The sequence below is a fragment of the Geospiza fortis genome, unplaced genomic scaffold (genome assembly GCF_000277835.1).
Source record: "Geospiza fortis unplaced genomic scaffold, GeoFor_1.0 scaffold157, whole genome shotgun sequence".
In the NCBI taxonomy this organism is placed as follows: Eukaryota; Metazoa; Chordata; class Aves; order Passeriformes; family Thraupidae; genus Geospiza; species Geospiza fortis.
This window is the reverse complement of record NW_005054314.1, coordinates 3,658,836-3,684,182: the sequence shown is the minus strand read 5'-3', so window position 1 is coordinate 3,684,182 and position 25,347 is coordinate 3,658,836. Positions and strand designations below refer to the sequence as shown.

General features: G+C 42.5%; 2 protein-coding genes across 3 annotated transcripts in view; one reads left to right on the top strand and one right to left on the bottom strand.

Moving 5' to 3' along the window:
- Positions 1 to 13,839, top strand: part of COL4A6 (collagen type IV alpha 6 chain) — an 85,265-nt gene extending 71,426 nt beyond the window's left edge. For both annotated transcript variants that reach the window (XM_031056043.1, XM_031056044.1), the window contains 18 exons: positions 710 to 880; positions 1,535 to 1,678; positions 1,911 to 2,036; positions 2,351 to 2,531; positions 2,803 to 2,867; positions 3,351 to 3,425; positions 3,775 to 3,882; positions 4,605 to 4,712; positions 5,036 to 5,107; positions 6,377 to 6,502; positions 6,838 to 6,954; positions 7,125 to 7,286; positions 8,171 to 8,269; positions 8,565 to 8,711; positions 9,113 to 9,229; positions 9,892 to 10,083; positions 10,308 to 10,594; positions 11,171 to 13,839. In XM_031056043.1, coding sequence (XP_030911903.1) covers positions 710 to 880; positions 1,535 to 1,678; positions 1,911 to 2,036; positions 2,351 to 2,531; positions 2,803 to 2,867; positions 3,351 to 3,425; positions 3,775 to 3,882; positions 4,605 to 4,712; positions 5,036 to 5,107; positions 6,377 to 6,502; positions 6,838 to 6,954; positions 7,125 to 7,286; positions 8,171 to 8,269; positions 8,565 to 8,711; positions 9,113 to 9,229; positions 9,892 to 10,083; positions 10,308 to 10,594; positions 11,171 to 11,431 — 2,558 coding nt within the window. In that variant the 3' untranslated portion in view covers positions 11,432 to 13,839. The remainder of the gene's footprint in view (positions 1 to 709; positions 881 to 1,534; positions 1,679 to 1,910; positions 2,037 to 2,350; positions 2,532 to 2,802; positions 2,868 to 3,350; positions 3,426 to 3,774; positions 3,883 to 4,604; positions 4,713 to 5,035; positions 5,108 to 6,376; positions 6,503 to 6,837; positions 6,955 to 7,124; positions 7,287 to 8,170; positions 8,270 to 8,564; positions 8,712 to 9,112; positions 9,230 to 9,891; positions 10,084 to 10,307; positions 10,595 to 11,170) is intronic.
- Positions 13,840 to 13,926: 87 nt separating this feature from the next.
- ATG4A (autophagy related 4A cysteine peptidase) lies at positions 13,927 to 24,373 on the bottom strand. Its single transcript, XM_031056093.1, has 12 exons — positions 24,246 to 24,373; positions 23,005 to 23,076; positions 22,407 to 22,505; positions 21,090 to 21,191; positions 20,484 to 20,556; positions 19,524 to 19,603; positions 18,353 to 18,540; positions 18,172 to 18,250; positions 17,100 to 17,245; positions 16,471 to 16,527; positions 15,526 to 15,637; positions 13,927 to 15,213 (listed from the first exon to the last, which is right to left on the bottom strand). The coding sequence occupies exons 3-12, from the start codon at positions 22,465 to 22,467 to the stop codon at positions 15,149 to 15,151; spliced, it is 963 nt and encodes a 320-aa protein (XP_030911953.1). The 5' UTR covers positions 22,468 to 22,505; positions 23,005 to 23,076; positions 24,246 to 24,373; the 3' UTR covers positions 13,927 to 15,148.
- Between the last annotated feature and the right edge of the window lie 974 nt (positions 24,374 to 25,347).

The following is a 25,347-nucleotide window of genomic DNA, read 5'->3' as shown; positions in this document are numbered from 1 at the left end:
TAAAAATTTCTGGGTTGTAGCACAAAGCCCTGAGTGTAACAGAGCTTGAATATTGACTGCAACTGCAGCAAATGTAGTTTTTCAGAAGCCACCTGAGTTTTCCTTCTCTTAATTCCTTTGGATCTGAGCATTCTGTTTTCAGTGGTTTGAGCCTTTGTTTAAAATTGTAAACCATTACAAAGCTTCAGCTAGAAACATTTAGAGGCAAAATAGTGCATATGGTATTGGTTTTGTGAGAGCCCAATCAGCTTGTTCCTGTAGCGAGCAATTGGCTCTTGAGAAGTACAGCTCAAATCTCAAGGTGAAAAAAGAACTTGTGAACTTGTCTAGCTGATTGATCTCTGGTTCACCCAGACAGTGGGGTAGGGAGCAGAAGCTGGCATTAATGATGCTCCCCATTCTGTCTTGGCTGCCCTGATGGTGAAGGTAAGACTGTGCATTGCAGGTCACTGTCTGGTGGTCGAAATAAGGGGTTTCACTCTTGCCAGTTGAGTAGTGATGTAGGCAGTAACCCTCCTTGTAGGTATTTCATTATTAGATGACTAATGCTTTTGCAGTTCTAAGCTTTATGCCTCTAGTAGGCTGCATGTGCCATAAGGTCCATTTGTCATTAAAAACAATGCTGTGTTTAAAGAGCTTGGGAAGCTGCCACAAGCTGTCCTAGTTCTGCGCAATGTCCTGGACTGAGTTCTTTCTTGTATTGATTCAGGACCTCCTGGAGTCAAAGGTGTGGCTGGGGATGTAGGACCACAAGGCCCTGCTGGTATGAAAGGCTTCCCAGGTCTTGATGGTGCTCCAGGATCTCCTGGGGAAAGAGGATTCATAGGGCCACCTGGGCCCTTTGGTCAAGATGGACATCCAGGTTTCTCTGGGCCAAAAGGTAAGTGTTTCAGTCCTGAGATTGCTGTGTCCACAAGAAAAAAAATAACCTTGCTGGTGCTGATTTTAGGCCCAACTTGCTGGAATGGAATGAATCTCTGACTAGTGTTGGGATGCATTTGTTTTGCTGCCAAGTTACAAATTATGGATTTAATTATCAATAATGTTCCTAAGAAAATCTATCTTAAAGGTCTTAGGTCCTTGGGGACAAAGGAGTGTGTAAATCAAAATAGACAAGAAAATTGAAGAAATAAACAGTGAATGAAAGTTATAGAAAGAAGGAAGTAAATCAAGCACAAATCAAATGGGAAGTAAAAACTTGCAAACTCTGTGGTCTTTAAGCACCAGTACAGTAGTTGGTTACCTGGAGAATAGCACAAAGCATTAGAGCTGTGGAACTGAATGTTGTTCTCTTGCAAATTGATTGTGTTTGATCTGCACTGGAAGCAGGCCCAGGCTCTCAAAGGTGACCTGAGAAGTGCTGGTTGAAAGTATTGTGAGTGGAGACAGTGACAGTGCTGTGCCTGTGCCTTGTGCTTGTTTAAGTACCCAGGTTTGGGTGATTGGCCAGCCCCAGGCAGCCTCTCCCTACCCCAGGGTGGGTGTTCTGGGAGAGACTGATATTCCCTTTTTAATTCTCAACATTTCTATGCAGGTGAGAAAGGCTCTTCTGGCCTGCTTGGTTTCCCTGGCATGCCAGGACTGCCTGGTGTCCCTGGAGTGAATGGGTTTAAAGGAGCTCCTGGCACAGCTGGAGGAAAAGGAAGTCCAGGAGTTGTGGGACTTCAAGGTCAAAAGGGTGAGAAACAGCTGAATGGCTTTTGCTGGCTGTGCAGCAGAGGGACTTAGGAGGCAATTCTGAGATGTCTGTGTCTGGTATTATTCTTCTAAATATTGTAATCTTCTATTTTTCAATACTTCAGCATGTTTACCAAAGACTACTAATGAATTTGCATCAGGAGACTTGGAAGTTCTGTTTTACTCTGCTAGATTATTTTGCAAGAAGATTTCCTGACTTTTTATTTCTTCAGGTGACAGAGGTGATATAGGTCCACCAGGTCTTCCTGTTCTTGGGACTTCAGAACAGGCACTGCAAATTAAAGGAGACAAAGGAGAGCCTGGATTAGCTGGACTGGGAGGATTCCCAGGACCTAGAGGTATTTCACAACATTGCAGTTATTTGCCAGTATCAGTTGTTCAGTATCTGGGTTTGTTTTCAGTGGAGCATGGCCTGTCCTTTTGGCAGTGCCTACAGTGTTACTGTTTTCTGTTCTGCCATTCCCATTCTAGCAAGACTTCCATATGGTGGTTCTGGATTTTGGGAAAACACTTTTCCTTTGGAGTTCTGTTCTGTAGATCTAATGCCATCACTTCTCCCTCTTTAGGGGAGTTGAGGGTAACAGGTCAACTGACCCAAATGAGCTGGATGTCTGTATTATTGAATGAAATTCCACTCTTCTGTATTACCCAGGTGATAAAGGAATGCCAGGAAGCCGTGGACAGCCTGGTCTCCCTGGTCCAGTTGGGTCACCAAGCAAAGAGAGAGGTCCTCATGGTGACCCAGGCTTCCCTGGCCCACCCGGACAACTTGGCCTGCCAGGACAGAAGGGTGCACATGGTATTATGGGATTTCCAGGAATGCCAGGAGAGAGGAAAAATACCTTGTAAAGTATCATCTTCTTCTCTGGATGCTCTTTGCAAAACCCTGTGTTCTAATTGGTACTTCAGTAGCACAGCAGCAGAACCTGGCAGGATTTTTCCTTACAAAACTTCCAGATTGTTTTTGTTTGGCTCATACCATTAAATGGCATTTTACACAGTATTTCTTCCTACACCTTTGTGTTCTGTTATTCCACATGACCCAAGCTTGGAATAGCAAGAATAAAAAGCAAAGATTAATTGTGGTTGGGTTGCTTTCTTTCAGGGTTCAGATGGCACCACAGGAGCACTTGGATTCCCAGGACCTATTGGCCTTCCTGGTCCAAAGGGTAAAAAACTTATCACAGTGTATATGGTATTTCATTATGCACAGTCCTAATGTTAATGACACAAAGGAATCAGCAGTGTTCTGGAAGTGCCCATTGCTCTCCAGTGACTGGCTCCAAGTACATATCCCCTTGTAAGAGGCTTCGTTCAGACAAGACCCATACCAAGCCTAAATACTTTATGGTTCTCTGAAAGTTTGGCCACAGCACTGTGTGAAGCCTGTTGGACAGTGCAAGCAGCCCCCTTTTCTCTCATCTCCTCATGTCAAAAGTGCAGGATGTTGTGGAATTACCTGGAAATGTCTGTCTTGTGCATTTGCATGAGTGGATCTGCATCCATTGATGGTTATAAAATCAGGTGCATCATTTGCTATTGTCTTTGTTTGCGCCATGAATTTGAAATATAGCAAGACTTATTTTCTTAAACAAACCCTGGAAACTGATGTCCACAGTCAATGACAGAATGGCCTTTCCTTCCTTTTCCAGGTGAACAGGGAGAGTCTCTTGGTGTTCCTGGCACTGCTGGACCAAAAGGAGAGAGAGGAGACCCAGGGTTTCCAGGTAAAGTAGGCCTTGGTTGCTCACTTCAAGAATACAAAATTCTAAAGGCAAAACAGGCTGGCATTGCCAAATTTGGGTATTTTTGTAATCCTGAAAGTGAGATTTGAGGAGTCTGCAATCCAGGTGGGGCACAAATCTGGATGAACACATCTGACACCAGTCCAGTTCTAATGCTGGGTTCCCTTCACTTTTTGAGGAGTGAACTTGCACTGGCATTGGCACTCTGGGAGTCCAGCCCAGGGCTCAGGTGATGGCTGAGCAAACACCAGTGCTGCAACCTCAGCGTGCCATGTTTCTCACCCTCTTCATGCTTTCCTCCAGTTTGACTTGTATGTTTATATCTTTGTAGGAGAGAGGGGGAGAGAAGGACTCAAGGGTGAACCAGGCTATCCAGGAAACACTGGGGTGAATGGACCCAAAGGCAGCCCAGGAGATCTTGGCCAAGAAGGACCAGCAGGTACTGGACTGAGCACCAAAGTTCTGCAGCTCCTGTTGTGACTATGACAACCTCACCTTGAGGCTTCCTTAGCCCAGTTTGGCCTGTCTCAGCTGAGGCTTAAACAAGAAGTTTGGCAAGAAAACGGGAATTTTCTTGGACAGTAGTGTAAGGTGTCACCTTGTCCTGCTGGTCAAATATGGTGAATCCTGAAATACTGAGACCCAAAGGAATCCCATTAACAAATAGGGGAGATCTCAGTTAGATAAAAGCAGTAGCAGCTTCTTCACAGCTCTTTCATTGCAATGTTTTTGTCTGTTCCCTCTCTAGAGCCAAACCTACCCAGACAAATGGCTACAAGTGTCTTTGGGTTGTGGGGTAATTAGCAGGTAGATTCCCAAATGGTTATCAAGATCAAAGGTTGGAGAACAGTGAAAGTTGTTATTGAAATGTTTTATTTGAAAAAAACAATTTGTTATTTGTGTGTGAACTGTTCATGTGATACTTAGTGGATGATGAAGAGTGTCACTGCTATGATTTAAAAAATCAAAAATAGTTTGATAAATGCAATGCTGATGGTGGCATGAGGAGAGATCTGGATCTGATTTTGTTTTATTTAAATAGTAGTTTATTCACCTATCTTATGAGTTAAGTGCAGGAGCAGGAGCTGTAAGATGGAGCTGTGAGCTGTTTCAGCCTGGACATGATGTGTAGTACAGGAATATTTTTCTGCTTGCTTTTAGGAATACCTGGAAATGCTGGGCTGAGAGGAGCCCCAGGCCCACCAGGACCCCCAGGACAGCCAGGATCTGTTGGGTTCCCTGGAGCTCGTGGAACAATGGGACCTAAAGGTAGATGTGCAATCTGCAGACGGAAGGAGGATTTGGGTCAGAAAAGCAGAGTTTTGGCCAAGTGTCTTGGGCAGGCAGTGTGTGATGGGCCAGCTGTGGGAAAGGGCTCCCTCTTGGCAACCTTGTGAAGGCACCAGCTGCTAGGAATAAGCAGAGGAAGGGCTGGGAAGGGAGGGGCTTTCACTTGGTTTGAATCTCTAATGGGTGTTCATAGAGGGTAAAATTAGAGCAGTGGGAAGATTTTCTGTGAAGGGAACTTGTGTGAAGGAAGATTTACAGCTTTGTGTACTGTGCTCACTTATGTGTTCCCAATGTCTCTTCAGGCTTTCATGGATTTCCAGGTTTAAATGGTCTGAATGGCTTGCCAGGCACAAAAGGCTCTCCTGGAACACCAGGTAAAGGAAATGTGTGGTGGAAGTGTGATAGCTAGGGAGATATGTAACTGCTCCTCCATGAGAGCAATGTTTCCCACAAAATTCCCCTATTTCACCCAGTTCTGGCTTTAATTATGACCTAAAGAAAAACCTCAGGATACTGAGTGTGTGTTAACTGACTCTCCTTCAATGCCAGTAAGAACAGGATGCAGCCTGTGGAGTTAAAAAGGCTTTTCTGGTGATGGTTCTCCTTGAATTCCTGAAGGATTGTGTCATTTCTGGAAAACTAATAGAATGAAATCATAAAACTCTTTCTAATGGATGTTTGATTTGAGCAGGGCAGCGCCAAATGCTTGCTTTGAATTGGACTTAGCAATGAAATGTTTCTGTACTGCTTTTCAGAGCCCTCCATTATATGGAGCTCAAGGAAGGCATCAATAAAATCAGAAGCTGATTTCTTTGATTTGTTTCCAGATTCTGCTTTTAGGGAGCTTTTGCTGGACTTTCTCATATTTGAATCATATGAAATGGAATGCAGGTCTGTGTTGCAAACAGTGTTTTACTAAAGTAAAGACATGAAGAAAAATCTTACCAAAAAGACTTGTTCAGTTACAGTCATGTTGTAAAGTAGCAGCTAAAATTTGTAGCAGCTGTTTTATGCATGAAAATGGATAGACTTCATGTGTACAACTCAAACAATACCTGTGTTTTCTTTGTTTAAAACATTATCAGAAGGCAATGATTTGCAGTATATTTTCCACAATTTTCCTGAGAGAGCTGCTTTTAGTGTATCCTTTTTCTAGAGTGGCATTCTGAACATCTCCCTGCAGCTTTTCAGGGAGCCTCTGTCCTGCACCACTTGTGCCTGTGTGCATTCTGCAGCAGTCTGTGCAAACTGAACTCCCTCCCTGTGCTGCAGCATGAAGCCCACAAGGTTATTTAAAGACCAGAACCTTGAGTCTGGTGTGTCCTAGTGAGAGACAAGCATACAGGCTGGCAGCAGATCCTGTCACAGGACTGCTGTGTTCCCATTCTTGTGCAAGAGCTTGTGGGGAGACCAGAACAGTCATGTGCTCTTCTCTCAGCATCTCACAGATTGTTTAAATTCACTCTGCACAACCAGAGTAACATGTGAGGCACCAAATCACCAATTCCAGCTGCTCTACTGGAAACAGCAGAGACAGTAGTAAATGGCTGGTTTTTAAATCACCACTCATTTTGTGTAATAATTTAACTGCTATTAGGCAATTTGAATGGGCTCTCTTACCTTTGTTAACCATGTTTAATTAGGTCTGAGTGAAGCTGGACTGAAAGGACCTGCAGGTCTCCCAGGTCCAAAGGGTGAAGAAGGCTCTCCAGGCTTGGGAAGAGGAGCTGCAGGATTCCCTGGACCAAAAGGCTCAGCAGGAGACGTGGGTAAATACTGATGTCCTGCTGGATGTATTGCAGCTGAGGTGAATGGGTTGCATGGTCAGAACTACCAAAGACAATTCCTGAAGCCTCAAAGGTGGTTAGAAGCTTAACAGGCAAATGTGAAATCTGTGATGTTGCTCTGTATTTTGAGAAACAGGTGGTTGCACAGTTCTGAAAGTATCTGTATCTCTCCTGAACAGCACAATATGTATTGTTTCCCTTCCTGTAGTCTCTTTGTTCTCCTCAATAGAAGTGCTCCCCAGCCACTGCTTCAGTCAATGTCTGTGAAGATCCATGAAGACCTTTGGTTGTCCGTCACTTTGTGTTTCTTATTCCAGGTCTCCCTGGTCCTATGGGACTGCCTGGCCTGCCAGGAACACCAGGAGTTTCTCTTCCATCTGATATACGGGGCAGACCTGGAGATGCTGGTGTTCCAGGCACTGATGGCAGTTCAGGTGTGTGTGGTTTGGAAGCTTTGTCGTGGTGGTACCATTCAGTACCTCACAGCCTTGTCAGAGAGGCTGAGACTCCAGCCTTTCCCCACACAGAAAGAAATGCTGGGCATAGCCCCAGAATTCACTTTGCCCCGTAAATAGATTTTGCCAATGAACTCTGTTGTCTCTAGGTTTTCCAGGTCGTCCAGGACCACAAGGGCCCCCTGGCCCAGCTTCTGACCAAGGGGACACAGGCACTCCAGGTTTCCCTGGTGTTCTTGGCTTGAGAGGCATTAAGGGTGACGTGGGACCCACTGGTCCAGTTGGACTCCCTGGAGCATCTGGATTGAAAGGTAACCTTGCCTTGAAAGGACCTGGGAGTGCTTTGGCAGCTGTCATGTGACAGGGGCAGTGGTTGTTGGGTGGTTAGTGTGGCCTCCTCCTTCAGGTGTAACAGCTGAATTTGATGTCTCAATCTTCCCTTTTGGCTCCTGCAGCTTTTACCTACTGGCTCCAAAAGCAGCAAAGTGGGGCCAGCTCCAGGTGTTCTCAATGTGTCCCTAATTATCTTTTTCCTCTTACCTTTGGTTTTTTTCCTGAGTAGATGGTGTCCACCTGCAATGTTGCTGTGCTTGTTGACCTGCTTGTGCTCTCTAGGCAAGGGCTGGAGTTGCTGTTTCATCCCACCTGTCCTGTATGCTCAGAGGCATTAGTGTGGTGGATTTAGGTCTCAACAAGAGGCTAAGAGGATTGTATGAGTTCAGAGATGTTGTTCTGGGCTATGGCAGGGAGCTTGTTGATCTCTCTTTGGTCTGTAGAAAAGAGGCCAAAGAGCAGCTGCACACAGGGACCCCAGGAGCAAGGTTTGGGAGACACCACACATGGAGAACCACTGCCAGATGAACAACTGTGCTGTCTTTGTAGGCTGGCAGATCCCATCCCTGGGTGCTGTGCATAGAGATGGATTTAATAGTAAAGATGTGTACTCTCCAAAGCCTGTCCCTGGGCTACCCAAGGAAGGGGAAGGGTACTTTCAATAAAGCACAGTTAGGTAGCAGCGGAAATTCTTGTCTTGAGGCTCTCCAGGCATTGTGGATGTGAAATTTGGCACAGACTGCCTTGAGGGTTGTGGTCCCCTCCATCTTGGAGCCCCAGTGCTGTTGCTGCCATCAGTGAGAGCCACAGCTGTGGGTCAGAATTAGTGCTTAGGCCCAGTCTTAGCTGTGTGTCTTTGCAGGTGCACGAGGTGAGCCTGGCCTAATGGGGATGCCAGGTAAAGATGGGCCTCCAGGGGATCCTGGTCATGCTGGGCTGAAAGGTGAAATGGGCCCTCGAGGTGAGTGCTGGAGGATTTAAAAAGCTGTTATTTATTGCACCTGGTTTGGGCTGGGGATGACTTCAGAGCTCCCTTAATGGGCTTATTTGGGAGATTCTTGATTTCTTTTACACTGAAACAAGTAAGAAAGAGCTTGGCATACTTTCTACAAGACACTCAGTGCTGATATACTAAGGTGGTCTTAATTTCACATTTTTCTTCTTTGTGTCAGGATTAGCATCAAATCTTTATGGTTTTTGTGGGGTTAATGGGTTGCGTGGTCAGAGTAACTTACACATCCTTTGGCCATGTGTAGGTCTCCCTGGCAGACCAGGGGCTCCAGGAATAACCCCACAGCCAGAAGAAGTCACAGCCCCTGCAGGATTACCTGGTCTGCCAGGAATTGATGGTGTTCCTGGCTTTGATGGAGACCCTGGATTCCATGGCCCAGCTGGAAAACCAGGTAAAAAGTACACTCAGATCACCAAAATGCTGATCTTCTGGGAGAAAAGAGCTACTTTATCAAATGCATTGGGAATGTTTACAGTTTCTTTTTTAATTAAGGAAAGAATTCCTTCAAAATGCAGACAAATATAATATATATATAAATATAATGCTGCATTTTTTAACCATATGTGGTACCCAGCTGCGCCTCTCAATCCTTTTACAGACAACCAGATCAGGTGGAGCCTCTTTTGGAGATGGCTGTTTATAACCACAGCTGGTGAAGAGTGAGCTCTTGGCATGGCTGCTGGCATCTTATTTCCTTTCTGGAGTAAGATTGCGGGAGTCAAAGCCAATAGTATGAGGAAATAATGATAATAATGAGGAAATAATTATACTAATAATTGTATTTTATTTCAGGCCCAAAAGGTTTGCCAGGAAGATCTGGTTTGAAAGGACGTGATGGCTTACCTGGAACCCCTGGCACAGCTGGGGATCCAGGACTTTCGGGTGCCCCAGGACCACAGGGATTTGAAGGTAATTTTATGATTTGGGGAGCACAGATAAAAAGAAGCAAACAGTAGAATTGTGTTTGCTTACATCCAATTAGCTTAGGAAAACCAGGGGATTTCTGTGGTGTTGTGTTTTGTATCTGCAATGAAGGAAATTTAATCTTCAGTGAGGAAAGTTCTATCACATGTCCTTGTTGATGTTACAGCTGGTGTTTCTGTAGGTGCATTTCTAAACACCTTTTGGTTTTAATGTTTTGTGGATGTGGGAATGATCTTGAAGATCTAGAGGAGTGATATGGTATTCACAGTAACCATAGCTCTGAGGCTTGGACAGGAGAGGAAAGGCACAGTGAGAAAGAAGAGAAATATCATCAAGAAAAGTGCTATAGCAAGAATGAATGAATTAGGTTTTGGTTGGTGCTTTGAGATCCTCAGAACTACTGTACTGTGAGATATACCTAACACACTGGTACCAGAGCTGTTGGGCAAAGAAGGAGAACTAAAAGAGGAAGGGAATGGGTGGGTGGTGCTGTGAAATGGCTGCTTTTGGAGCTGTTAAGTCTGGTAATTCATATAACACCCATACTGCTTGGGCTCCTTGTTGTACAGAGTGCCATAAGCAATGCCAGGTGGGGTACAGAGGCAGCTGATGTCCCTGGCAGTGGTGATTGTTCCTGTGTCTCCCAGGTGCTGCTGGGAAGCCGGGTCCCCCTGGCCTCCCGGGCATGCCAGGCCGCAGCGTGGGTGTTGGCTACACCCTGGTGAAGCACAGCCAGTCAGAGCAGATCCCCCCCTGTCCCATCGGCATGAACAAGCTCTGGGATGGATACAGCTTGTTGTACGTGGAGGGCCAGGAGAAGGCCCACAACCAGGATCTCGGTGAGTTGACAGAATTCTCTCAAGAATGAGCAACACAAGATAACATTTAAAAAGCCATCCTCCATGGCAGTGCAGAGGGCTGCAGTGGGGCTGGTGGCAGGTGGCTTGGCCAGATCCACACTGGGAGCGGTGTCACTCGTACCATTCTCACCACTAAATGTTGGTGTGTATGACTTGGAGTCTTTTGTAGATGCTTGGTATGACTGCTGCTCTGATTCTTCCAGGTTTTGCTGGCTCATGTTTGCCTCGCTTCAGCACCATGCCTTTCATTTACTGCAACATCAATGAAGTGTGCTACTACGCCAGCCGAAACGACAAGTCCTACTGGCTCTCCACCACTGCTCCCATCCCCATGATGCCCGTGGACAGCGTCCAGATCCCACAGTACATCAGCAGGTGCTCTGTGTGTGAAGCACCTTCCCAGGCTGTGGCTGTGCACAGCCAGGATATCACCATCCCACAGTGTCCCCTGGGCTGGCGCAGCCTGTGGATAGGATACTCCTTCCTTATGGTAAGGACACTGCTGCTGGTGCAAAGGCAGCTTCAAACATTCCCGTCTCTCCTCTCTAATGAGGTCACTGAGACTGTGTTCTGTGAGTTACTTACAGGAACCTGGAACCCTGTCTCTTCTTGCCTTGGTGCATTTCTTCATCAGCTGAGTTGCTGTAGCTCTGAGTTTGCTCTGTGTAGCACCTGCCCTGATCAGTTTTGGTGGTAACACTGCTGCCTGAGTTCTGTGTCACCACAGGTGTTTGTTCTTCAAACCTTTAAATGTGGAAACAGTAATTCAGCTACAATATTGACTTAATCCTCTTTCTCAGTGGAAAAAATTTTCCAGTGCGCTCTCCTAGAAGCTTATTAGTGTAAGATTGTTAGAAAAACATGATGTCAGCATCATTGTTTCCAAATTTTCCCAACTTTCAAGTGAAAAGCTGATTTTCCATTATTCCAGGCCTGCATATTCAGCCTAAGTTTGCTCTTTGCCTTCTAGCCCTGACTCAAGAGACAGTTACACACATGGCCAGGGTATAATTTTGGTTGCCTGTTTACCTCCTTTGAGCTCACCGAATTGCCACCTTTATTTCAGCACACTGCGGCGGGGGCGGAAGGCGGAGGCCAGTCCCTGGTCTCACCTGGCTCCTGCCTGGAGGATTTCCGAGCGACTCCTTTCATCGAGTGCAACGGCGCTCGGGGCACGTGCCACTACTTTGCCAACAAGTACAGCTTCTGGCTGACCACGGTGGAGCAGGAGCAGCAGTTTGTCAGCGCTCCTCCCTCAGAGACTCTCAAGGCAGGGCAGCTTCGGACTCGTGTCAGCCGCTGCCAGGTGTGCATGAAGAACTTGTAGTAACAGAAGTGAGGTTATGGGAACAGTCTTTGTTACCCCACGTTAGACATCACTGACTGGAGAAGGGTAAATTCACAAACCTCTTTTGTGTGTGTTTGATGGGTGAATCAAGACAGCCAGAACTCTACAAAAATCAAGTTTCGAGTCCAGGAATTTGTGTGCAGAGGAGGGAAAGACCAGTGTTCTGAAGCCATTTTTTAAATGAAACATGGTGCTATGTTTTTACTTTGATTTTTTTTCCCCCTCCTTTGTGGCTACCTCAGAAAGTCTCAGTGAGTTCCTTACTCAGACTGAAGAGCAGCTGACACCTCGTACCACTCCTCTGTCCGAGGCACATCCAGTCATCACCCAGAGAGACTTTGCCAAAGCTATGCTTAATTAGTGCCTTTGCAAACAGTATTTGGTCTAGTGTAAGGGAGTGGAGACTCATTCTCCTGTGAAACACAGAACCAGCTAAAATTTATCAGGATATGCTGGGTGACTTGGAAACACTATGCACTAATAGTTGATAATGGATTTTCTTAGAAATATTGAAAAATGAATTATTTGCTTTGCTTATTACACAGATGGAACATTCTTTCCTCCAGTGACAGGTAACCAGTTCTAATCCAGCCTGCTATCCACAGCCTACCTTAATGCAATTTTTCATGTGAAGATAAATCCAAAACACCTCTACCATTTTTCGTTGCTTTCTATTGAAATATATTCCAGGTCTGTTGGCTTCAAGGTCTGTGCTTATCTCCTTGCAGCCACTGATATGCAGCCATACTTTATTGGCCAACATTTTATTACTATGAACATAAATTCCTTTCTGAGGCAGCTTTGGCACACTTATTTTCAAGCTTATTATTCCAGCTGTGTGTGTTTGAAAAGTAGATCCTTCACTAGATGGCATGCAAGCTTATGCAGATACAGGAGTAAGCAGCTATGGGATGTACATTTTTTACTCCTGCAGTCACCATGTGTTGTATACTGCTTCCTCTGGGCTTTATTGCTGTAAGTTTAAAAAAATTGTATCTCTACTGTATGCACTGTTAACTTTTCTTCAGGGCGTAATTAAAGAGAAGTGCCACTAATTGGATTTTCCTTGTATATTTTAGGGGAAACCCATGACAAAGGTATGGTTATACCTATAATGAATTCAGTCAGTAGGACTGAAGTTATTACCTTTAACCTCTCTGGAGTGAAGGGTGTGAAATCCTTGTTTATTGACATCCCAGGATATTTCAAAGGAGTGCCTTGCAAATACACTCTCACCTTGGCTTAAAAATCTTTAGGATGAAATTATTCAGAAAATTATTAATGATCCACAACTGAGACATTATTGTAGGCAGATAATAATCAGTAAAGATGAAAGTATTACTTGCATAACACATTATTATCTTCACAGATGGAGGTCAGAGCTCTCCAAGTCCTGGAGTTAAACCACACTGGAGATGAACAGGGAAGTTGAGGAACAATGTAGTCTTTCATCTCACTTATTCCTAATTGTGAAAGATCAGCAACTGCTTTGGATGTATTTTGCAAGTATCTTTAAGGCATTTTAACACTCCTAAGCAGCAGTCCTTTCCTGCAGGATATCCATTCTAGTTCCTAGCTGTCCTGGCACAGACAGAGCATGTGGGATTTACATCCTGGGTTATGCACATACAACTTTAAAACAATTGTGTTCACATAGCAAAGCTCAAGACTTCTGGAAAAACACACAGATAACTGACAAAGTACAAGGAAATTTTCGTCCCCTGGGTTCCCATGGTGCTACAAAGAATCTGGTTGGTCAGGTCTTTTATCTGCAGGGACTTGGCTTAATTTTTGAACATGACACATGCAAACACAATTAATTTATTCCCCAGGACTACAGCTTTATGCATTTTAAGCAGCACTGCCTTTAGAGAGCTGCTTCTCTCAAAGTAACCAGCTCCACTGCTGTCCCTGTCCAAGCTTCCATCTAGTTCCACCAGCCACTCCCTGGCAGGTGCAGGGAGCAGGAATTCCAATCACCAGCTGTTCTGCCATCAGCCCCATTTCCATCCATCTGTTTACTCCCACCCAGAATCCTTCAAGAGCTCTGCAAGGCTCAGGCTCCTCTCTGAAGAGGCCAAGGGTGGCTTGGGGAATGAGCACCTGGGACTCCACTAAGGGTCTTTAATTATTTTTTAGCAGGTACTACTCAAGACTGAGCATTTCAGAACAAGGGCTCATTTTACTTTTTTGTCTGTGGGGAGGAGAGGGCTGCAACTGATGTCGTAAGCACAGTAACTTCATGTATTAATGAAAAAGAAATACTTTGTTTTTAAAAAAAACCACAAAACCTGTGCAGCGACTCCATGGAGAGGGGAAGAAAATTATATTTTTCCTATATGTATATTTTCCAAACCATGGCTAATAAACATTGAAGGCAAACAAGATGAACTGTGCCCATGTCATGACTATTTTCTTGGAAATCACACTGGCCCTGATGCAGAAGTGCAAGTGAGAGGAGACAGCATTCAGGATTTCTCTACATGGTCATTTATTACTGAAGATGAAATGCGTGACTCAGTCCATTACACTATTGTGACAAAGTGATCAGAATGGGGACTGTGATAGTAAAAAGGAGCTGTAGAATGAATTAAAAGATCTTTGCCTTTATTCTGAGCTGGTTTTCTTAGAGCTGCTACAGCGATACTCTTTCTAAAAGGAAACAAAACTGCACCAGCTCTGCTGATAAAACTGGAGAATTAAGGCACTTTTACCAAAACAGATTTCAAAAGGCAACAAGTCAAAACCCAACAATTAAGTAATTTGCATATGCCTATATATTAACTTTTAAGATAACCTGGGTTATATTTAGTTCACACAAACAAATTAACAAAATATAGCAGCATACAACCTATGAAAAGCTTAAGAAATTTATTAGATGCACAGATAAAGTGCAGTAACAGAGATACTTGTGTAAATCTTTTTTAAAATAAATAAGGTACAGTTAAACCACCTTTGACTCACTTTAGCTCTGGAAGAAAAGTCAGCCTAAGTTTCAATGATTGAACTTTAAGGTCAAGGTGAAATATATCATAACTATAACAGTGGTTGTGATCTGTATCAACTATTTGAGGCTCCTGTTCCTCTTGAGGTCTCCCAGAAACAGGAAGGCTATTGCAAAATGGATACATTAGACATAGTTCCTTTCACAGAAACATTTTTGTCATAAAGTGTGGTTGCTCAAATACATGTTAAAATATTTAACAAGGAAACAATTTTCTCCTGATCCAGTTGATCTTTTAAACAAGACAATGCATTTTTTCTATGATGCAGCCCACAGGAAGGAACAGAAGTAGACATCCTCCGTAACTGAAGACTCTTGCTTTAAGAACTAAACTATTGCATTATATGAGAGCAAGAAATACCCATTTTGTGTTATCCCTTTCTCCAAACATACAGCCCACTGACAGACTTAATTTTGCCTTAATCTCAGAGGTCCATTTGTCTTCAAGAAAGACACACATTAAAAAGAGGTTCCCTTTCAGGGTCTTAAAATAAAATCTTTCAGTGCCTTTCCATCTGGGGAAGCTCTTTGACAGAAGGAACCGTCCCTGTAGGAGTTTGGATGATACCAGATGTTTGTGCTCTGTTTTCCATGATTTCAGGCACTTTTGGGCTAACATGGCTGTGTAATCTATGTCAATGCAACAATATTAGCAATATGTTCAATACTCAGAAGGGTCACCACAGTTTCCTTCATACACTCAGGATTTCAAATTCTTCTTCCAATTCAAATAGCTTGTCAGTAGATTCTATGAGTTCTAAAAAATAAGTTAAACCGTTTAGGATGTAAAGACATGCCTGATTTTGTTTACAAAAAAACCCCTCAAACCTCCCCCCATCCTTCTGAAATGCTGCCTTTGAAATATTTTCAAAGATTTAAAAATATCTTGTGCTAACACATGTAAACTGGACAGCCTGTTTGGATAACTGATACTCTGTAAGAGCAAGGCATTTAACCATGCAGTGATTGCTTGATCCTCAGGAAAGCCCAGTTATTCCACCTGTGGTGGTTCTCCGGCTGGCTGAGGAGCCCCACTCTGTGCCCAGCAGCACATTCAGTGGTACCGCACCTGCTCCTGTGGTTGTCACTTCTGGCTTGGTTGGAGGTATGAAAGGAGGCCAGTGGGGTGGGTGCTTCTGGACCAGCTCAAACATCCGTAGGCTCTGCTGCTTTAGAATCTCCTGAGGACAGAATACAAACCAAAAACCATTTTTAATACTGCATATCTATCAAAGAACAAAGGCTGTAAATTCCTGTTAGGTCAAGTACCTGCCATCATGAATCACAGCTTCACACATTTCTAGTATTGTCCTACTTGAAAACACACCTGGAAGATGGATCTCTTAAACTCCTACAAGTTACCAGTGCATTATAACGAGCTTTTATACATCTGTAATTCTGTTTATATGGAGCAAACACATACCAAGAACATACTTCTGCCTTTTAGAAGTAAATTACTTGCTTGGACCTCTCTGTGTTCAAGTTTTCTGTTGATCAATGGGAACACAAGACAGATCTATCTACTCAAAGAAATCCAAGAGATTTTGGAAGATAGGTTTTGATCAGGAGAAACAAGTTGTTATTATTGAAGCAAAATTTCACTGCTATCAGGTGAGCTCCATCATATCCTCTACTTCAGTTATTTGCAAACTGCTTTCTGTAGGCTTTTTTTAAATAAATGCTTTTGGTTGGTGGTACTTTATATTCACATTTCTGTTGCTTAATATTCCAGCTGCTTGCTGCATTTCTCAGTAAATGACTTAGGTATAAGCCACTAACACAGTACTGCTAACAGAAGACAAACTCAGAAGGGGGTGTATGCACTTCTTCTCCCAGTGCCAGGGCTCATGGCTGCAAAATGCTGAACAAGCTCCATCAGCAGTGTCAGCTCTCCCTGATCATTAGTGCCACCTTCACTGGGGATCATTTGATTTGAAAGCTGGGAATTTCCATTAACCAAAAGAGAACACTATCCATGATTTCTTAACAGAGCAAAAAAAGATAGCAGTATTACCTTTTGTACAAGACTACACCAGTTATCAAAATCACATTCTTCTTTGCAAAAGAAGCCCTAAGGAAAGAACACACAGAGTAATATTAATTACTATATGTCAATGAGCAAAGATGCTGTGGTATCTATGTATGGGTTATATCTCATGACAATCTCCCATAACCCAACCAAAGGACACTGGCACAAGATCAGACTGAATTTCTTCAACTACCACAGTATTCTTGTGATCTATACTGGATAACTTCTACAGGTAATTTCACTTGAAGATTTTAGATTAAATAAAACAAGCTCAGGTAAATATCTTCTCGAGAGCAACCAATGCACAGATGATAGAGATGGAATAAAATAAGGAAACCTGATTCAGTTCCTTGCTTTGACTTTCAAACTACTTCTTGGAAAAGGTCTGTGTTGCCCAGGATTAATTGGCTCCCCAGGATACAAACAGTTGGTTCCCTGCTTGAGCTAAAATTACTGGATCCTATGCAGTTCAACTACTATGTGCTGAATTTTAGATTGCACAAGAGTGCCTTGTGAGCTTGACTGTGATCAAGGATACATGTTGCTGCCTTTACCAATACACAGAGGTATTGCTTTGAACAAAGTACACATATTTATTATTTTCTAACACCTACTAAAGCTACTGAAGGGTCCAAATTCATGATCTTCATTCTGTGTGGGGCTTGCTGGCAGTGGAAGCTCTTGTCATCAACTGTGCCATTTTCTTCTGAATCTACAAAACTCTGAGTGGTGTGAGGGTCCAAGTAGATCAGCTCATTGCCTGGAGGGGTAAAATCCACATGGTGATAACAAGTAAGAAGCAGTAATAAACACTTATTCCATCCAGACTTGTAAAACATAAATTGGATTGTCAGCACAGTCCATATCTCAACTCTCTAGCTAGGGAGTCTTTAAAAGAACTGGAAAGCCAGGCACAACAGTATCCCACAGGGAATTTAGTATAATTTTCCACTGTTACCTTTTAGGGTAGATTTTTTGAATGGTTTTTTTCTACCTTTGTCACATACTTTCCTTTATCTACATGAAGTCCAGTACATTTTTTAAAAATCTCAACTGCAGTAATCCCTAACATTCCTCACATCAAAGATACAGGATGACCACAAATCCAATCTGTAATCCCATTAGGCATTCATCCAGAAATTGAACAAATAAGTCTGACTAAAACAGCTCAGGTTTTACAAAAGAAAGAACAAAATATCCAAGGAGTTATGGATCAAACCAGGGTAAAATATCAAAGGCTGAATCTAGGATCAACTATTGCATTAATTAATAAAGACATGGAAGAAGGTGAAAGACATACTGCTTTGAGAAAAAATGGAAGCATATGAAACAATAATTTAAGAAAGCCAGGAAGCAAAAGAATAAAACAAGACACTCTTCACTAGAAAGTATTAATGATTAGAAAAAATACAGTATTTAAGCAGCAGTGACATTTCACATTTTTTGAATGCTATCAACTTTTCTTAGTGTCTTGTTCTTGCATATATCATTCCATATTTTTATATCAAACTTTGCTGCTTCTTTTCTGTTCCTATAAAGATGGTCTCATACTGTTCCTGAAGTGTCTGAGGTATGTTTCTTCTTCTCCATTCTCATGCTTAAAATGCTTACTACTGCCCCTTCCCAAAGAACATCTTTTCTCTTTCAGTCATATGGATATTTGGAGTAAGTTTCTTTCTTCCTTACCTAAAAATCCTATAAAATAATAGGCATTATTGGGTTTCCCTCCTAATGCTCCCAAAGACTGTGGCATCTTAAAGCATTCCTAGGAGTCCAAAGAGAGAAAAATTAAATTGATTTGTTTATTGATGTACCAGATACCTGAACTTTTTCACATAGACAAACAAGTGACTGAAGAATGCCTTACTTTAAACGCATCAATATACACTGGATTGATGTGATTAATCCCTAGCCGGAGAGGGATAATGAGCAGGAGGGGCTTCCAGCCTGGGCACAATCCTGCTGTGTTCTTGTTTGGGCCAAGAGCACTTCTGTGCAAATGTGCACTGCTGTGGGCAACACTGCTGCTCTGGGCAGGGCACCAGCACATCTTCTCTGGGGGAATGAAAAGAGACATCAGTGAATGCACACAGCAACACAGAGCAGATCTTTCAATCATGAATTAAATTGCTTTTCCAGACAGCTTTATAGAGCTCCTGTTTTAAGACAAAAGGAGCAGGGCATGGAAATCCTGACTATTTAGTAGAAGTAATTCTGGCAGTCAGAGTATGTGCTGGCACATTAGTGAGACATGGGAAAAATGAGGGGATGAATGTTTAAGACTGAAGTTACATTTACTACTGCAGTATTGAAGCTGTCAAGCTTTGCCTGGGAGATGACATAGCAGGGAGGAAGCATTAGAAACTCCTCAGGGAACTCTTCCCTTCCAGTAGTGTAGACATAAAATAAGCAGAAGTAGGGACTAAAGTAGAACCAGGCAGTGGCTAAATACCACTTGTAAACCCACCCTTCTTACAGTTTTAAGTTGAAAATGGGCCACACATTTCTGAAGGATCTGCCCCTCATTTCCCTGACAAAAGCAAATTTCTGGCAAACTCTATATTACAAGCAATTCTCTGTATTTTTACATACTGCAACTTTATTCCATTGCTGGAGTAGGAGTTAAGGTAGCACAGACCAAACTCCACTTTCTCATCCACATGGTTTGTGAGCTGGTCACCAAAAATGCCTCACTGTTCTGTGCTAACTTTACTTTTGGAAACCCCAAACCTGAGTATCCATTTAATTTATTACTTTTCTTACCCTGGGAACAAATAGGAATGGTGCCAAGATTTTGCTCGTACTTAGATACATTCAGGACAGTGAATTCAAATAAAAAACTGTCACCAAGGAAATAATCACAGAATCATCAAATCATTTAGGCCAGAAACGACCTCTAATATCATCAAATCCAACCACTACCCTAATGCTCCCAGAAGTAGTTTGTCCAAACAATTAAATTTGCCATGAGCTTGAGCTACTCTTTGGTATCTGCTGAGACACTACAGCAGTCCTGCAGAAACTCCTGTTTCACTTACTGATGTCCTCGATGACCACTGTATTGTCCATAGATACATAAACTGCTAATGAATTCCATTCATCAAATAAAGCAAGCTTCCTAGAAAATACAGAGGCAATAATTAAGAAAAGCTTACTAGGACCATGAGGATAGCTTTTAACTCAGGACAGTTAAATAGTTCTTGAGTAAAAAAGTCACTTATTTGGAATAAAAATTTGTTGTTTTTTTTAAGTCTCCATGTAATAAAAAGATAACTTTCAGTGTTTAACATATTTAGAAAAAAATAATAACGAGTGGTTCCAGGAAAAGCACACACACTATACCATGTGAAAGCTGTTTTGTCCTTTTGCCAAATGCAGGGATAGTAACAGCTCAACCACATGATTAGGTTTATTATTTTTTATTGCAATTAACAGATTCCACTGTGGGATTCTGCCCATGGTGCCTAACATCATGTAGAGAAGAAAAAAACTCCTATGCCAGTTTTTCCACAATACTCTGTGCTTAAGAAGTTCCACTAAACTCAGTGGAACTATTTCAGGTTGTTAAAAGCCAGAGCAGCTCAAGATTTTGGAACCCAAAAGTTAGGAGGGTGACATAATAGCACACAGGTTTCTGTCCACTTTGTGTGACATCCAGAACTCTTGGGAAGGGAACTCTCAGGCTGCACAGGCAGTGCTGGCTGTCTAAAATAAGCCTGAAAAACTGGTATGTGAGTCAAGAAGAATTTGTAAGGGAAAGGAGCTGGAGGCCAGGACATCCTTCAGCTCCTTTCTCTCTCCAGAACGTGTCTGTCCCAGGGCTGCAGCACATGGCACCCAGGAGCTGCAGGATGGGACATTCCCTATCTGGGACATTCCTTATTCCTCAGCAGTGTCAGCTCTAGTGAGGCCTCCAGGCCAGGAGGAGCTCCCACGTTCTCCCCAGCAGCCTCAGGCAGCCCCAGGAGCACATCCAGGGAGCCCCTGCCATGACTTACTTCAGCACTTGAGCAACTGTATTTGGTCCAAACCACTCTCCAATGGACTTCCCCTCTCCAACACCCATCTGTGCTGTTGTTGAAAGGGAAAACACACACAGGAAAAACCACAGAGAGGCTGGTCACAGTCTGTGTCACACAGCATGGCCTACTAATACCTTCACAAACACTCTAGGGCAAGTGCAAGCTGTATTTAGCAACAACAATTATTTTCTCAACCTATACTCTTTTCAAAACTTAATGACTGCTGGTTCCCTTGGAAGAAGTTCCTGAACTGTAACAACAACTACAAATATGTCCTTACTTACAAATTATAGCAGTAAGTTTTATGACTGCCTATTTTAACACTATCAACTCTGCTACCCAAAACCTGCACACTTTATCAAGAGCTAGATTCTAGAATACAGATTTATTTAGGTCTTAGTGAATAATATTTCTGAATAATTGTACTTTGTACCCACTTGCATACATTTTTATTTTTATATAAAAATACACATTGTCTTCCTAATCACCTTTTAAAAATGTTTCATTAACTTCCTTCAAATGAGAAAGTTCCAACACTGTAGGAATTTCAGTAGACAAAAGGAAGTTGATGTGTGTTCTTACCCATTTGGTGGATGGAATAACAGCAATCTTTTCTATCCAGAAAGCACCGTAAGATTCTATGATATTCTTCTGGTTGCTTTTTGTGTTTTTCCCATTGCCAATCTTTCAAGAAAAAAGTTATAATTAAGATTAGAAAATAATGTTTTCATTGTACTGATCAAATTTCTAGATGGCAGAAAGCAATACAATGAGATTTTAAGAGACAATCCATCTCTAATATTTACATTTTATTTAGAGATCCTAGAAGTCACACCTTGTCATTTATTATCAAGCTGCCCTTTATCATCACATGCTATTGTGTGAAAATTGGGAAATCAAAATAACAATGCCAACTGCAAGTATATCCTGAGTGATCACTGCTGAGAATTGATAGCTATTGCTCTGTATGAGCTTTCAAGACTATTTAAAACTATCTGTTCTGTTTGGACTTTATCAGATTTGCAAACATTTGTAGGATAATAACTCATAAAGAAAAATCCAAACACAGTGCTGGCCCTCTCCCACAGCAAAATCCAAACCATGGCTTTGCCACGTGAGCTTCTGACGTAAGGTAATTACCTCACATTTACTAACAGAGAAACACATATACAGGGCTGATGCTATTTAGATCCATACTGCAAGTTCAAGGTCTAGCTTTTCTCAGGTAATATGTCTGTTTGCCTACTTTTTCAGTTAAATCTTTGCAATATCATTTTGTGTATTCAGTGATTAAAGTGGTAAATCCACAAATCGTGCTGCCGTAGAAACCATGACAAAAGAGCATAAGGATCACAGACCCAGCCACAGCAAGGTAATTGACAGAAGAGTGACACACAGAGCAGACCTGGACACTCACCCGTGGCTCTGGGATATGGGGTGGCAGTACAGAATTACAGGCACTAGTGGGGTCTGCTGTGGGGTCTGGACTCAGGCTGATGATGGGTGAGTGGTTTGTGAAGTACTTTGTGTGGTGTCTATCACTCTGTCACTACTGACACTGTCACCCTGGATGTCATTTTGGTGACTATGTAATGAAAAGAGGGGAAGAACTCAGACCCATGGTAGCAAGTTTTCCCTTGGCTTCAACTTTGGTATTCCTCAAAAAGATTTATAGAATAACAACAGTGGGATTCCCTATTTGTCCTTCCTCTGTTTTTGTTTCTCTGCTTAAGGCTGCCATGATTTTGCCCCATCAGACAAGAATAGTTCACTAATAACTTTATCAAGGCATCACAGAAGTTTCATTAATAAATTTAGGTTTTATGTTTTATGGAAAACGACAACAAAAATGAAACAGCTTCCAAATAACACAAAAGTTGCCTCAGCAACAGTACTTACCTCTTCCTAAATGTCTGCAGATCAGTGCCTGGGCCAGCATCATCTGCCCACACCTCAGCATGCATCCCCAGCCTGCGTCAGACGAGGGACCAGTGCCTCCTGCGAACAGAGGGGCTCACGTCAGCACGGGCTCTGCACAGAGCCAGCTCCTGAGAGAACCCCCAGGCAAACCTCTGACAGCTGAAACTCACAGTCAAACCTCTGACAGCTGAAACCCACAGCCTAACCTCTGACAGCTGAAACCTACAGTCAAACCTCTGACAACTGAAAATCATAGTCAAGCCTCTGACAGCTGAAACTCACAGTCAAGCCTCTAACAACTGTCCCACAGCTGAGAGGGAGCCAGCCTGTCCCACTGAGCCAGCTCCTTTCTCGCCACAGTGCTGCTCTCACTTCACTGCTTGCCCCACAAACATGAAGACCCGATTATATACAGGTACAAGCAAACACTGATTTTAATTGCTTTAATCTTTTGTTTGCACACACAGTTAAGTTATGATCAAAACGTTCTAGTAGTATAAAAATAACTTTTCAGTCCCCAACATCATCACCAATCCTGCTAATCCATAACCAGGCTGCTGGAATGCTGCATACTCACCAATAGGTGAAAACTTTCTTCTATATGTGAACCAGAGACGAGCACTTATATCCAACAATAACTTAGATTTGTCTGGAATAATTTTAAGAGAAAATAAATTATTAAAACATACTTAAAACTGAAAAATTCAAATTATCACTGTACAGTTAATATATAGAATGCATGGAAGGCTCCTATAGCTTTTACGTACAAGACCCTTAGTACTTAAAACATTTTTTAGCAATTTAAACACAGAGAGCTTTTGCAGACTGCTAATTAAAGTTAACTTATTAAAGATGAAATAATTATTAGCCAGTGAAATTTTACAAGGTGCTTGGAATGACTATGCCCAGCCTGAATAAAACAACTCTGGAGAACTGTCCTCAGGAAAGAACTGGTAAAGCAGGTTAAGAAGTTCTACGTGCAAATCAACATGGAATTATACATTACCTCCAAACCCAACAGAAAGTCATTTTAAGAAAAGGTTAATAATGTTAAATTGAATTAAACCTCTCTTTTTTCTTGTTTGTTTAAGTACATATGCACTTACAGAATCCTCCAAAGGCTCTGAAGAATGCTTAAGTATCCTATTTGCTGCATTTTCCCTTAGCTGTGGCTCAGACTGGCTTGCTTTTCCAAAGGATTCTCCAGCTGATCAAGGCTGCATGCAGCACCCTGGGCTGTCTTGAACACCATGTCTGCATTGGTGGTCACTGCCTTTGACATGTAACACAGGAGGATGGCCCTGTCTTCTCCCCAGGGAGCAAAACCAATTTCTGAAGTCTTACTTTTATACAAACACATTACTCTGCTCTAACTTTTAGGTCATGTACTTATTTTCACTAAAATGCAGTATATGCCATAGACTAACTTATTGTTGTTATTTGAAATATCATTTTAGTTGCAAGTAACAGGCTGTGGACAGCATCCCTCATAGGAAAATGACATCAGTAATGCTGAACATTTCCCAGAAGCTATTTATATATTCATTTCTGAGGCCCTGATGTTGTGGAGTGATGAGGCTCACATCTGACAACCTCTGCTATGAATGTGATCATATTGCACGAATTATAGTGGAAGCACATTGGCCTTGGTTCTGGTTTCTGTACAGGAATTCCACTGCTTATACCTGGTGTCTCACTGATGAAGAGCAAACTTCCCTCATGAGATATTTAAGGAACACAAGGAAATCAGGAGCTGCTGCGGCATGTGAATCTATGAATATTCTACAGATGTTACAGATAATGTAATTCTAAAGATACCTGTGTTTAGGTGGTGTTGCCTTCCTAAAATCCACACTGGCTCATCAGTTTCTGGAAATTCTTCTAAGTAGTCTGACAAAATAGTGATCTGGTTTTCATACCTAGACAAAACTGAACAGGAATACACAAAATTCAAACTCCATTTTATCCCCTTGTTCTTTTATACCCAACTTGGAGCTCTCAAACTGAACTAGTTTGTAGCAAGTCTTTACAGCCTTTGGGGCTTCTGAGCAGCTCTGCCAGCTGCTTTTAATTTTCTCCCTTAAAAGCTGTTCTGACACTGAAATAACCAATGCCTTGTTTTTTATTTAGATCCTCAGTGAGTGCTGAGAGAACACCAGGCATAACAGCTTTATAAGCAATCTCACTGAAGCCAGTGACAGAAGTTCAGGGTGACTGCAGCGAGGATGAGATTTGATTCAAGATAATGAAGAAAGGAAAAAAAAATTAGGCACCACAGCTTGATCTGAAACGTAGAAAAAATACAAATCAGAGTGATTATGGCCTCATGCTTAATGGAAAGCATGTGAAAAGTGTTAGCAAGACTGGGCTTTACTTTCCCAACTGGAGATTTGAAACACTTCAGAAAAAAAAAAAAAAAGTAGATGTATTAATGCTATTATTCAATACCACATCTATTTAGTAAAAATTAAAAAAATATAATTAATACTACCAAAAGAAGACAGTCCAACTATTTTCTAGATCGATAAAATGATGCTTTTTGGAAGAGTGCAACAACCCTTCAAGAGTAAAAATTAATGTAAAACCATATATATAAATTAAGATTTCATTTAAAAATAATACACATTCCAGCGTTCAGAAGGGAGCTGCACCACCCTCTGGCACATCAGCCTCTGGCTGGAGCCCGGGGCCAGCAGTGCCGAGCCCCGACACCCGGCGTCCCCGCAGGCAGCGGTGAAACACCGCGCCAGGCTCCTCCAGGGCTGTCAGCTCAGCAAAACAACTCCTCGCCCCGTGCTCTGCATTCTCCGCCAGAAAAGCCGTCGCTCACTGCACTTCCAGAGCAAATCACCTGGTCTTTACTACAAAGACTTAAGACACTCTCGACCTCCGAAATCCAACCGGAGGCACCTGCACCCCC